The 12,500-nt window shown below is 48.1% G+C and overlaps 1 protein-coding gene across 1 annotated transcript in view; it reads left to right on the top strand.

Annotated features, from left to right (window-relative positions):
• LOC122546376 (uncharacterized) overlaps positions 1-12,500 on the top strand; it is a 217,389-nt gene that overhangs the window by 141,500 nt on the left and 63,389 nt on the right. The window contains exons 31-36 of the mRNA XM_087973794.1: positions 17-172; positions 754-946; positions 3,256-3,440; positions 7,457-7,616; positions 8,678-8,807; positions 12,345-12,426. Coding sequence (XP_087829920.1) covers positions 17-172; positions 754-946; positions 3,256-3,440; positions 7,457-7,616; positions 8,678-8,807; positions 12,345-12,426 — 906 coding nt within the window. The remainder of the gene's footprint in view (positions 1-16; positions 173-753; positions 947-3,255; positions 3,441-7,456; positions 7,617-8,677; positions 8,808-12,344; positions 12,427-12,500) is intronic.

Genomic DNA, 12,500 nt, shown 5'->3' with positions numbered 1-12,500 from the left:
TTTTCTCTCTGTGCAGTAAACACAACGAGGCAATCGCTGAGATTGAGAAGCTGAAAGTGACCAATCAGGAGCTGGAGACAAAGCTGGAGCAGATCCAACAGGATCTTCAGGAAGCCCGGGATCGGCCGGTGGATCAACCAGAGGAAGCAGCTGAGCGAGTGGAGAGAGAAGGGTAAGAGGCTCCCAGGAGGTTGTGTGGCCCACTGAGCGTTCGATCCCCTCACTCATTCCCCATCCCTGAATTCTCCAATCCAACATCTCACACAAATTCCCAGCTCCTTACCCAGGACACACATCATCCAATCACTCTTCCCCCATACGCCCATGAGGCTGAAACTGCTGAAGTCTTAAACTCTCCCCCCAGCAGAGTTACAGAGCATCAGTGACTGGCTGTTTGAGCCTTGTACCTGCTTCAACCAATCTACTGAGTCAGACATTAATCCAATTTATTTTTACACTGAATATATTTTGTGTTCCCTTCTCCCTCTGGTGTTGGGGAGGTGAGTGTATATGTTCAGATCATCAGTCGTGTTGCATCAACTCCTGTTGAACCCAAAGTAACATCGCTCTCTCTCCCTCTCTCTCTCGCTCTCTCTCGCTCTCTCTCTCCCTCTCTCTCTCGCTCTCTCTCGCTCTCTCTCTCCCTCTCTCTCTCCCTCTCTCTCTCGCTCTCTCTCGCTCTCTCTCTCTCTCTCTCTCTCTTGCTCTCTCTCTCTCGCTCTCTCTCTCTCTCGCTCTGAATTTCCTCGACAGACTTCAGAGAACTCGCTCCATCCGACGCCGTGTGACCCAAAAACCGACCCCCCTGGGAGCGGATCCTGCACTCGCTCACCTGAGGGTCGAAGGCCCGGATGTAACCATGGCAACAGGTGGCGATGGAGATGGAGTCAGTGAGGAACCAGCAGCGTCTTCAGGACGTGACGGAGCAGCAGAGAGAATGAAAGAGGTAGCTGGGCCCAGGAAGCAGGAGTCTCCACCATGAGAGCTGCAGCTGGAGGGAGGGCCTCAGTCCAACAGGAACTGTCTCCCCCAGTGCAGTCCCCACCCAGACACTCAGGTCTCCTCACTGAGCTGAGGGACAAAGGGCCTGAGCCAGGCCTGAAACCCTCAGTGAATCGGAGACAGTCTCTCACCAAAGGCCTCAGTTTGTGTCAACTTCCTCTTTAGGGAAAGTTAAATCCACACAATTTGGGGAAGTATCATTGACAGAATGGTTGACACTTGGCTGATGACCTTAAATTACATGTTTCCTCTTAGATTCTGGGGAGGGGTGCTTTTTTGGAATTTAGGTGGGGATCTAACTTCAGCCTCCCAGCACTATGGGATTGAAGGGAGGACAATGCACATTGGGACAGGTACATAAATAGGAAAAGTTTAGCGGGATATGGGACTGGTTTAGTTTGGGAAATTGGGCTGGCATGGACAAGTTGGACTGAAGGGTCAGTTTCCCTGCTGTCTGACTGTATGACTTTATGATTCTCTGTAACGAGCTGAATCATTCAACCTTGGGATCCACGTTCAGAGTTCCTTTAAGATGGAGTCACATGTAGACTGGGTAGTGAAGAAGGTGTTTGGTATAGGGAGAAGGCTACAGGGACACACTGAATAAACTAGGGCTATTTTCCCTGAAGTATCAGAGGCCAAGGAATAACCTTCATAGAACTTTAGAAAATCATGATGAGGATGGATAGAGTGAATAGCCAAGGTCTTTTTCCAGGGTAGGGGAGTCCAAAACTAAAGGGCCTAGGTTTACAGTGAGAGGGGAAAGACTTTAGATTAGATTAGATTACTTACAGTGTGGAAACAGGCCCTTCGGCCCAACAAGTCCACACCGCCCCGCCGAAGCGCAACCCACCCATACCCCTACATTTACCCCTTTTACCTAACACTACGGGCAATTTAGCATGGCCAATTCACCTGACCTGCACATCTTTGGACTGTGGGAGGAAACCGGAGCACCCGGAGGAAACCCACGCAGACACGGGGAGAACGTGCAAACTCCACACAGTCAGTCGCCTGAGGCGGGAATTGAACCCGGGTCTCTGGCGCTGTGAGGCAGCAGTGCTAACCACTGTGTCACCGTGCCACCCACCGTACCGCCCACCGTGCCGCCCTTACAGTGACCTAAGGGGCAACATTTTCACACTGAAGGTGGTGCATGAATGGCGTGAGCTGTCAGAGGAAGTGGTGGAGGCTGGTACAATTACAGCATTTAAAAGGTATTTGAATGGTTACATGAATAGGAAATGTTGAGAGGGATATGGGCCAAGTGTTGGCAAATGAGGCTAGATTAATTTTGGATATCAGGTCAGCAGGGATGAGTTTCTGTGCTGTACATCACTATGACTGTAGAGCAGCCTCACAGTGCTATGGGATTGGTGGGCAGGGAATGAACGGTGACCAGTGTCAGAAGAAAATGGATGCAGAAAGAGGGAGAGGTCCGAGGTGGTGAGAAGCTGGGAGCAACAGAGCCAAGGTGGAGAGACCAGCAGAGAGGCTTTGGAGGGTAAGCACTCTCAAGGACGGGCTCGGAATATCATTTTTGTGACGTTATTAATGAGGATGTCTATTGTAAGTCTCTTTGGAGGGGGCACAGGAAGCTGCCGCAAGGTCCAAATTCCGCAACTCCTCATCAAGTCTCAGATGGAGGGCAAGGACGGAGAGATCTTTCTTTATTCTTTCTTGGGGTGTGTATGCTACTCTTGTCCATCCTTAATGTCCTTTGAACAAAGTGGATTGCTCGGCCATTTCAGAGGGCAGGTAAGGTTCGAGCAGATGCTGTGGATCTGGAGGTCAGGCCGAGTAAGGATGGCTTATTTCCTTCACTAAAGGGTATTAGTGAACTCGATGGGTGTTTACAACAATTGGTGATCATTTTGTGGTTGGTGTCAGTGTGACTTGCTTTGATTAACTGAATTTAAATTCCACAAGCTGCTAAGGCATGATTGATTCCCTGAGAGAAAGTGAGGGCTGCAGATGCTGGAGATCAGAGCTGAAAATGTGTTGCTGGAAAAGCGCAGCAGGTCAGGCAGCATCCAGGGAACAGGAGAATCGACGTTTCGGGCATGAGCCCTTCTTCAGCCCTGTCTTTCAACCCTTCACCTTGACATCTAGGCCAGTGGCATTCCATCACCCTCTCCCCGAGAGTGGGCAAGTCAGGGGCAGACAGTCTAACAGCTTCCAGGGTAAGTTTTGTGAATTGCGATGTGATGTAAGGTGATTGAATGTGGTCCCTGTGTGTGTTCCTGCCCCCAGTTACAGGAAGAGCTTGTCTCTCTGCGCAGTAAACAGGAGGCAGCCATCACTGAGAACCAAAAACTCAAAGGGACCAATCAGGAGCTGGAGATGAAGCTGGAGCAGATCCAACAGCATCTTCAGGAAGCCCGGGATCAGCTGGTACATCAGCAGGAGGAAGCAGCGCGGCGAGAGGAGCGAGAAGGGTAAGGGAGCCTGTACACACCCCCATATACATTGTGAATGCCCCACACTCTGCATTTGTCCCAGCCCTGCATATGCACCCTGTAGCTCGTTAAACTTGTGTCTCTTCATACAGACAAAAGTTTGTTTTTGTAACTTCACAGACCTGTCTTTTAATAGAATCCCAACAATGCGGGAAGAGGCCATTTGGTCCATCAAGTCTACACCGACCCTCCAAAGACCATTCCACCGAGACCCAGTTAACCCACCTAGCCTACACATCCCTGGACACTATGAACAATTTCCCATGGCCAATCCACCTAATCTGTACATCTTTGGACTGTGGGAGGAAACCGGAGCACCCGGAGGAAACCCACGCAGACACGGGGAGAATGTGTAAACTCCACCCAGTCAGTCGCCCAAGGTGGGAATCAAACCCAGGTCCCTGGCGCTGTGCTAATCACTGAGCCACTGAACCCAGGTCCCTGGCGCTGTGCTAATCACTGAGCCACTGAACCCAGGTCCCTGGCGCTGTGCTAATCACTGAGCCACTGAACCCAGGTCCCTGGCGCTGTGCTAATCACTGAGCCACTGTGCCATCTTGCACTGTTTGACAATTAGGGGTCATCCTTTCACGTACAGATAAGGACTTTTTTTTCATAGAATCATGGAATCCCTACAGTGTAGAAACAGACCATTAGGCCCAACAAGTCCACACTGACCCTCCAAAGAGTAACCCACCCAGGGTGTGATGGGCAATGTGATGAATTACCTACGATATTCATATTACTCTTTTCTGATCGTTGAAAGAGATAGCCCCTATAAAGGGGCAGCACGGTGGCACAGTGGTTAGCACTGCTGCCTCACCGCGCCAGAGACCCAGGTTCAATTCCCGCCTCAGGCGACTGACTGTGTGGAGTTTGCACATTCTCCCCGTGTCTGCGTGGGTTTCCTCCGGGTGCTCCAGTTTCCTCCCACAGTCCAAAGATGTGCAGGTCAGGTGAATTGGCCGTAGTGTTAGGGGAATGGGTCAGGGTGGGTTGCTCTTCAGAGGGTCGGTGTGGACTTGTTGGGCAGAAGGGCCTGTTTCCACACTGTAGGGGATTCAATGATCTATGATCCTGCCAAAGTCCCATTTCTCCATACTTTCTGTTTTCTGCCAGTTACCCAGTCTTTTGTCCCTGCTGTAAATTACGCCTACAGCGTGAGTTTTTATCTTTTCTAATAACGTTTGATGTGGCATCTTATCAAATGCCTTCTGAAAATCCAATGACAGTATGCCCCTTTATTCACCAGCATACGCTGTTCCTTCAAACACCTCCCATCAATTGGTTCACCATTCTTGCCCTCTGATGAAACCATGCTGACTCTTAAAGATTCCCTGCTTTTCGAGCTGCACAGCTATAATTTCTTTACTGATTGATTCTAATGCTTTCCCCATGATGGACATCAAGCTAACTGGCCTATAGCTCCCTGCTCCTGCCACCCAAGCTTCCTTGAATAGGGGGTTTATATTTACTACGTGGCACTCTGATTCTAGGGAGTTTTGGATAATTAACTCCAACACATTTGCAATTCCCATTGGTCACCAGGCATTCTGTTGCTAAGTCTCCATGCTTTAGTATTCCATTGTTAAACCTCTCCACCTCCCTCCCTCCCTCTCTGCCATTGAACACCTCCATCTTCTTCCAAGCTTTCCTTACCTGTCCTAATATTTCCTAATATTACAATAAATACGCTATTTATCTCAAGAGGGTTGGAATATAAAAGCACCGTTGTGCTACTGAGACTTTATAAAGCTCTGGTTAGGCCCCATTTGGAGTACTGTGTCCAGTTTTGTACCAAACACCTCAGGAAGGACATACTGGCACTGGAGCGTGTCCAGCTGAGATTCACACAGTTGATCCCTGGAATGGTAGGTCTAACATACAAGGAACGGCTGAGGATCCTGGGATTGTATTCATTGGAGTTTAGAAGATTAAGGGGAGATCTAATAGAAACTTACAAGATAATACATGGCTTGGAAAGGGTGGACGCTAGGAAATTGTTTCCGTTAGGTGAGGAGACTAGGACCCGTGGACACAGCCTTAGAATTAGAGGGGGTAAATTCAGAACAGAAATGCGGAGACATTTCTTCAGCCAGAGAGTGGTGGGCCTGTGGAATTCATTGCCGCAGAGTGCAGTGGAGGCCTGGACGCTAAATGTCTTCAAGGCAGAAATTGATAAATTCTTGATGTCACAAGGAATTAAGGGCTACGGGGAGAATGCGGGTAAGTGGAGTTGAAATGCCCATCAGCCATGATTAAATGGCGGAGTGGACTCGATGGGCCGAATGGCTTTACTTCCGCTCCTATGTCTTATGGTCTTATCAGCAAGTTGTTGTCTGAAAAATTTACTAATGATGGCCAGTTGGCTGATTGGATGGTAATTAGCATATTGGATTGGTTCTCCTTCTTGGGGCTGAGTCATCGCTGGGCATATTTCTATATTGTCAGTTAGGTAAATATTGTCGATGAATTAGCGTGAGTAAAGCATGGCTTAATCTGGAGCATACATGGACAGTATCCTCAATGTAAATCCAAGACCATGTCTACAAGGGTAGTGTGCAGTGGTCACTCCCACAATTTCTGATATAAATTGACACATATCTGTGACAGGTAGATGGATTGAAATGGGATAAAGTAGGTTTTCTCTCCTGGACTGGCAGCCACATCCTTCTGGGTAAAAACAATAACTGCAGATGCTGGAAACCAGACTCTGGATCAGTGGTGCTGGAAAAGCACAGCAATTCAGGCAGCATCCGAGGACAGGCAAAATCGACGTTTCGGGCAAAAGCCCTTCAGCAGGAATAAAGGCAGAGAGCCTGAAGCGTGGAGAGATAAGCTAGAGGAGGGTGGGGGTGGGGAGAAAGTAGCACAGAGTACAGTAGGTGAGTGGGGGAGGGGATGAAGGTGATAGGTCAGGGAGGAGAGGGTGGAGTGGATAGGTGGAAAAGGAGATAGGCAGGTAGGACAAGTTCGGACAAGTCAAGGGGACAGTGCTGAGCTGGAAGTTTAGAACTAGGATGAGGTGGGGGAAGGGGAAATGAGGAAACAGTTGAAGTCCACATTGATGCCCTGGGGTTGAAGTGTTCCGAGGCGGAAGATGAGGCGTTCTTCCTCCAGGCGTCTGGTGGTGAGGGAGCGGTGGTGAAGGAGGCCCCAGGACCTCCATGTCCTCGGCAGAGTGCGGGGGGGGGGGGGGGGGAGGGAGTTGAAATGTTGGGCCACAGGGCAGTGTGATTGACATCCTTCTCGACAGCTAACTAACCACTGGTGCTACCGGACCACTCTTGGAAGTTTCAGGCAGAGTATGTTCTCTGCTCTTGCCACCCACCATGCTTCTTCCAAGAGCTGCTCATCATGGAGGAGTACTGATTCATTAGCCAAGGGAGGAAGGCTGGTGAGAACCAGCAGGAGGTTTCCTTGCCCATGTTTGACCTGAAGCCGTGAGACATTATGGCCAGGCAACTCCCTCCTGCCTGTGTACCTTTGTGTCACCAGTACTTCTGCTGAATCTGTCCTGCCAGTGGGACAGGACAAAACCAAGATGGCGATGGTTGTGTCTGGGACATTGTCTTTCGGGTATACTCTGTGATCCCAGGCTGTTGCTTGACTAGTCTGTGAAAGAACTCTCCTGATTTCTGCATTAGCCCTGAGGTGTAAATGAGGATGACATTGCAGGGACCAGGGGGCTGTGTTTGCCTTTGTCATGTCCATACCTAATGCTTAGGTCAATGCTGTTAGATCCATTTGTTTCTTTTTTTTTAATTTAGATGATGAACTAAGTTAAAATAGTGTTCATGCTTTTGGGAAAATAGATGAGAGAATGGCGCTAAGTCCTGGTGCCATATAGACAGCTAGTATAGACCGAATGGGCTGAATGGCATCCTTCTGTTACTAACGGTCGAATAAATTGTGATATTCCTTCAGAGCAGCTTGATCTAATTGTGCAGCTTGCAAAGTAACTCTGTTCTCTCTCTGTCATTTGTGGCTCACAGACTTCAGAGAACTCGCTCCATCCGACGGCATGTGACCCGAAACCTGACACCCCTGGGACAGGGTCCTGCACTCCCTCACCTGAGGGTCGAAGGTCAGGACGTGACCATGGCGATGGGCGATGACGTTGATGGAATCATTCAACAAATAGCAATAACTTCGGTAAGAACTGGAGCGGCAGAGAAAATGAAAGAGGTAGCTGGGAGTAGGAACCAGGCATCAGGGAAAGACTCAGTCCCACAGAAGATGGCTGATCTTCCGCTTAGCTTTCGAGACAGGTTGGTGTGTTGAGAGGGCAGGGAATCTGCAGACAGCACGGTGGCTCAGTGGTTAGCACTACTGCCTCACAGCACGAAGGTCCCAGGTTCAATTCCAGAACAGCCAACTGAGGTCTGGAGGCTGTGAAACCTGGATTGCTGAAAGAGGGATTCTCCCCAGTGTCTGACAATTATTGCACTGTCTGGGGTTAGTCCACTGTCTGGGGTTAGTCCACTGTCTGTGGTTAGCCCCCTGTCTGGGATTAGCCCCCTGTCTGGGATTAGCCCCCTGTCTGGGGTTAGTCCACTGTCTGGGGTTAGCCCACTGTCTGGGGTTAGCCCCCTGTCTGGGATTAGCCCCCTGTCTGAGATTAGCCCCCTGTCTGGGGTTAGCCCCCTGTCTGGGATTAGCCCCCTGTCTGGGATTAGCCCCCTGTCTGTGATTAGCCCCCTGTCTGTGATTAGCCCCCTGTCTGAGATTAGCCCCCTGTCTGGGGTTAGCCCCCTGTCTGGGATTAGCTCACCATCTGGGGTTATCCCACTGTCTGTGATTAGCTCACTATCTGGGGTTATCCAACCATCTGGGGTTTTAACAGGCCCTTCGGCCTGTCATGTCCATGTTGGTCATCAAGCTCTTATCTATTTAAAACCATTTTCCCGTACCTCACCTTCATGAGAGTTCCTGCTGAGTCAGGACCATGTGATGCGTGACATCTGATTTAAAACAAACAGTTTGAACTCTGTGATAAAATGGCAGACGTGAGAATGTCATGAGGGAGCATTGCATACTTTGTTACTGCATTACCTGCTCCCCGATTCCTGGGAATGTTGACCCGACTGTGATCACTGTATTCCCACTGCAGTTTCTGAATCAAGGGCCTTGCTGCACCAGTTACAATGGGAGTGGCAATTCTGTAAACTGAAATCGTGTTACTCCTCCATTAGATCTCTCCTCCTGTTCCACAGGTGGGAATCAGCAAGAATCCTGACCATCTCTACAACATCATGTTTGTTGGCAATGCCAATGCTGGGAAAACATCCTTCATCCAGCGGTTTTACGATGATAGTTTTGAGCCTGGGATACCCTCCACAGTAGGTATGGCAACAATGCATCGTCCCCATCTGCTTCACCAGTGTCCTTCAGAGAAGGAAATCTGCCGTCTTTGCCCAGTTTGGGACGAGTGACTTCAGACCCACAGCAATGTGATTGACCCTTAACTGGGCAATTAGGGGGTGGGCAGTGAAAGCTGGTGGAGGCAGCAATGCTTTTAACCCAGGAGAAACCAACCAAAACGACCCAAATGCAGCTTGTTACTTTACAATGCAGAGTCAGATTCCCTCTGTACTGGTTTGCTAACACTCATAGATTAGTCATGAAGGATATTCCACGACAGTGCATCAGTATAAAGCAGGGTAAATCACACACAATAGCATGGGGTCAGTGCGACTAGCACTGAGTTAGAACATAGAACATAGAACAATACAGCACAGAACAGGCCATTCGGCCCTCGATGTTGCGCCGACCTGTGAACTAATCTCAGCTCGTCCCCCTACATTATCCCATCATCATCCATGTGCTTATCTAAGGATTGTTTAAATCTCCCTAATGTTCCTGAGTTAACTACATTAGCAGGTAGGACATTCCACGCCCTTACCAGTCTCTGAGTGAAGAACCTGCCTCTGACCTCTGTCTTAAATCTATCACCCCTCAAATTGTAGTTATGCCCCCTCGTACACGCTGACATCATCATCCTTGGAAAAAGTCTTTCACTGTCTACCCTATCTAATTCTCTGATCATCTTGTATGTCTCTATCAAATCCCCTCTTAGCTTCTTCTTTCCAATGAGAACAGACCCATGTCTCTCAGCCTTTCCTCATAAGACCTTCCCTCCAGACCAGGCAACATCCTGGTTAATCTCCTCTGAAACTTTTCCAATGCTTCCACATCCTTCCCGAAATGTGGCGACCAGTACACAATATTCCAAGTGTGGCTGCACTAGCGCTTTGTATAGTTGCAGCATAACATTGCAGCTCCAGAACTCAATCCCTCAACAAATGAAGCCTAACACACCGTATGCCTTCTTAACAGCACTACCAACCTGGGTAGCAACTTTCAGGGATCTATGTACATGGACTCCAAGATCCCTCTGCACACCCACATTACCAAGAATATTTCCATTGACCCAGTACTCTGCCTTCCTGGTATTCTTCCTAAAGTGCATCACTTCACATTTAGCTGCATTGAACTCCATTTGCTACCTCTCAGCCTAATTCTGCAGTTTATCCAAGTCCCCCTGCACCCTGTAACACTCTTCCAAACTGCCCACTACTCCATCGACTTTAGTGTCAACTGGAAATGTACTAATCCATCCACCTATGCCTGCGTCTACGTCATTTATAAAAATGACAAACAGCAGTGGTCCCAAAACAGATCCTTTTGCCACACCACTAGTAACCGGACTCCAGGCTGAATATTTTACATCAACCACCACTCGCTGCTTTCTTTCAGAAAGCCAGATTCTAATCCAAGTTGCTAAATTACCCTCAATTCCATGCCTCTGCATTTTCTCCAACAGCCTCCCATGTGGAACCTTATCAAAGGCTTTACTGAAGTCCATGTATACCACGTCAACTGCCCTACCCTCATCTACATGCTTGGTCACCTTCTCAAAAAACTCAATGAGGTTTGTGAGACACGACCTGCCCTTGACGAAACCATGCTGACCATCTGAAATCAAATTGTTGCTTGCTAGATGATTATAAATCTCATCTCTTATAATCCTTTCCAAACCTTTTCCTAGGTTTTGGTGTTAGTTATGGTGATTCTGGTAATTTAGTTATTGTAAATATTTCAGATCATTCCACAGTGGGAAAAACTGATAGAAGAGTTGGTCACAGTCACATCACCTTCATGCCCAATTTCTGTGTTATTTTCATATGAATGTTTTCACTATCAGAGCTACCTGGTTTAGTTAGTGCTAACCAGGTGAAATACCAATGTTAGCCTATGAAACTGACACAACCAGAACTGAAGCCAAACCCAGGAATTGGTGGTTCACACCTCCACTGTCAGATTCAAGGCTGTGCCGTATTGGTCAATGGCTTTTACCATGAGTGCCAGTTTCCTCTAATGCTGTTTGATTAAATTTGTCACCCAACAGGTGACTTGGCCAACTGTTTCATTCATTACGTACAGGTTTTTGATGTGTACAGTTCTGCTGCTGTGTTTGTATATGAACAATGATGACATCTCAGAAGGTTTTGATTCACTCTCAATCACTTTGAGATCCCCTGGGAATATGTGCGGCTTCTTTTTCTGGTACACCCATCATTGTCAGATAGGCTCCCTGGGCTGGCAGCAAGACTTGCATTGATAAAGTGTCTGTTCTTGCCATTGGAGAGGTTAAAGCCAATGAAATTAGTTTGTAATGTAATTGATCATGGTCATAGAATACTTAAATAGTACAGAAAAAGGGCCCATTGAGTCTGCGCTGTCTCTTTCAGAATGAAATCTGTTTAATCCCATTCCCTCAATCATCCTGATATCTCCGCATTTTTCAAGTGTTCTCCAAGTATTGTTGCAATTTCCTTTTGAGGAATACCATTTAGCCTGGATCTACTATATAATGAAACACGGCATTCCAATTCCTAACTGCTGTTCCATAAATTTATTCCTTCACATTTCTTAAAGTCCTTTTGCCTTCAATCTGTAAGCTGTGTTTATCAGCCCTTTACCCATTGGAAACAGTCTCCTATTTCTCTCTGTCAGGACCCTTCATGAGTTTAAATCGTTGGAACAAATCTATTTGTCCTTTTTTTTGCTTCAAAGGACAACAGTCTATTTAATTAATTATAATCTCACAACCGTGGAACCTTTTCCGTGAAGGCAACACAAGTCAACATGAATGGCACAGTGGCACAGTGGTTAGCACTGCTGCCTCACAGCGCCAGAGACCCGGGTTCAATTCCCGCCTCAGGCGACTGACTGTGTGGAGTTTGCACGTTCTCCCCGTGTCTGCGTGGGTTTCCTCCGGGTGCTCCGGTTTCCTCCCACATCACAAAGATGGTTAGGTGAATTGGCCATACTAAATTGCCTGTAGTATTAGGTGAAGGGGTAAATGTAGGGGAATGGGTCTGGGTGGGTTGCTCTTCGGAGGGTCGGTGTGGACTTGTTGGGCCGAAGGGCCTGTTTCCACACTGTAGGGAATCTAATATAAACCCATTCTTGTTCTGCTTGAAATAATCTACTCACCTGCAAGGGCAGCTGGGGCTTTGATTTCATGTGATCTCTGGAAGATGGCATCTCTGGCAGTGTGGCACTCCCTCAGTGCTGCACTGGACTGTCAGTCTGGATTGCGAGTTTGTGTGTCCTGATGTAGTGAATGGTGTGAGACAGAGCAGTATTGCTGTCTAAGGGTGGCTGATAGTTATGTTCCATAGTGAAATGGTATCTAGCCATTGGGTTAGGCCAGCCTTGAGTTACACAGTAACTGGCCCAGGCCCTGACCTCAGGGATGCTGCTGTTATCAGATTGATGTAGACCTCACCCTGTGATGATGAAGGAGATGTTTCCTCAGAGAATGTTCTAATAACTGGACTATTCCCTGTCATTGCTCTTCCCCCATGATTGCAGGGATAGACTATCGAGTGAAGACCCTGACAGTGGACAACAGACACATTGCCCTTCAACTCTGGGATACTGCAGGACAGGAGCGGTGAGTGTGGGGTCTCCAATAGCAGCCTGTAGTTTCAGGTTATTCAACCAATAGCAGCCTGTAGTTTCAGGTTA

Source organism: Chiloscyllium plagiosum, unplaced genomic scaffold, assembly GCF_037043375.1.
Source record: "Chiloscyllium plagiosum isolate Xiang-an unplaced genomic scaffold, Cpla_swu_hap1 HiC_scaffold_26, whole genome shotgun sequence".
In the NCBI taxonomy this organism is placed as follows: domain Eukaryota; kingdom Metazoa; phylum Chordata; class Chondrichthyes; order Orectolobiformes; family Hemiscylliidae; genus Chiloscyllium; species Chiloscyllium plagiosum.
Note: the sequence above shows the minus strand (reverse complement) of the source record. Positions and strands in the feature narration are given on the sequence as shown.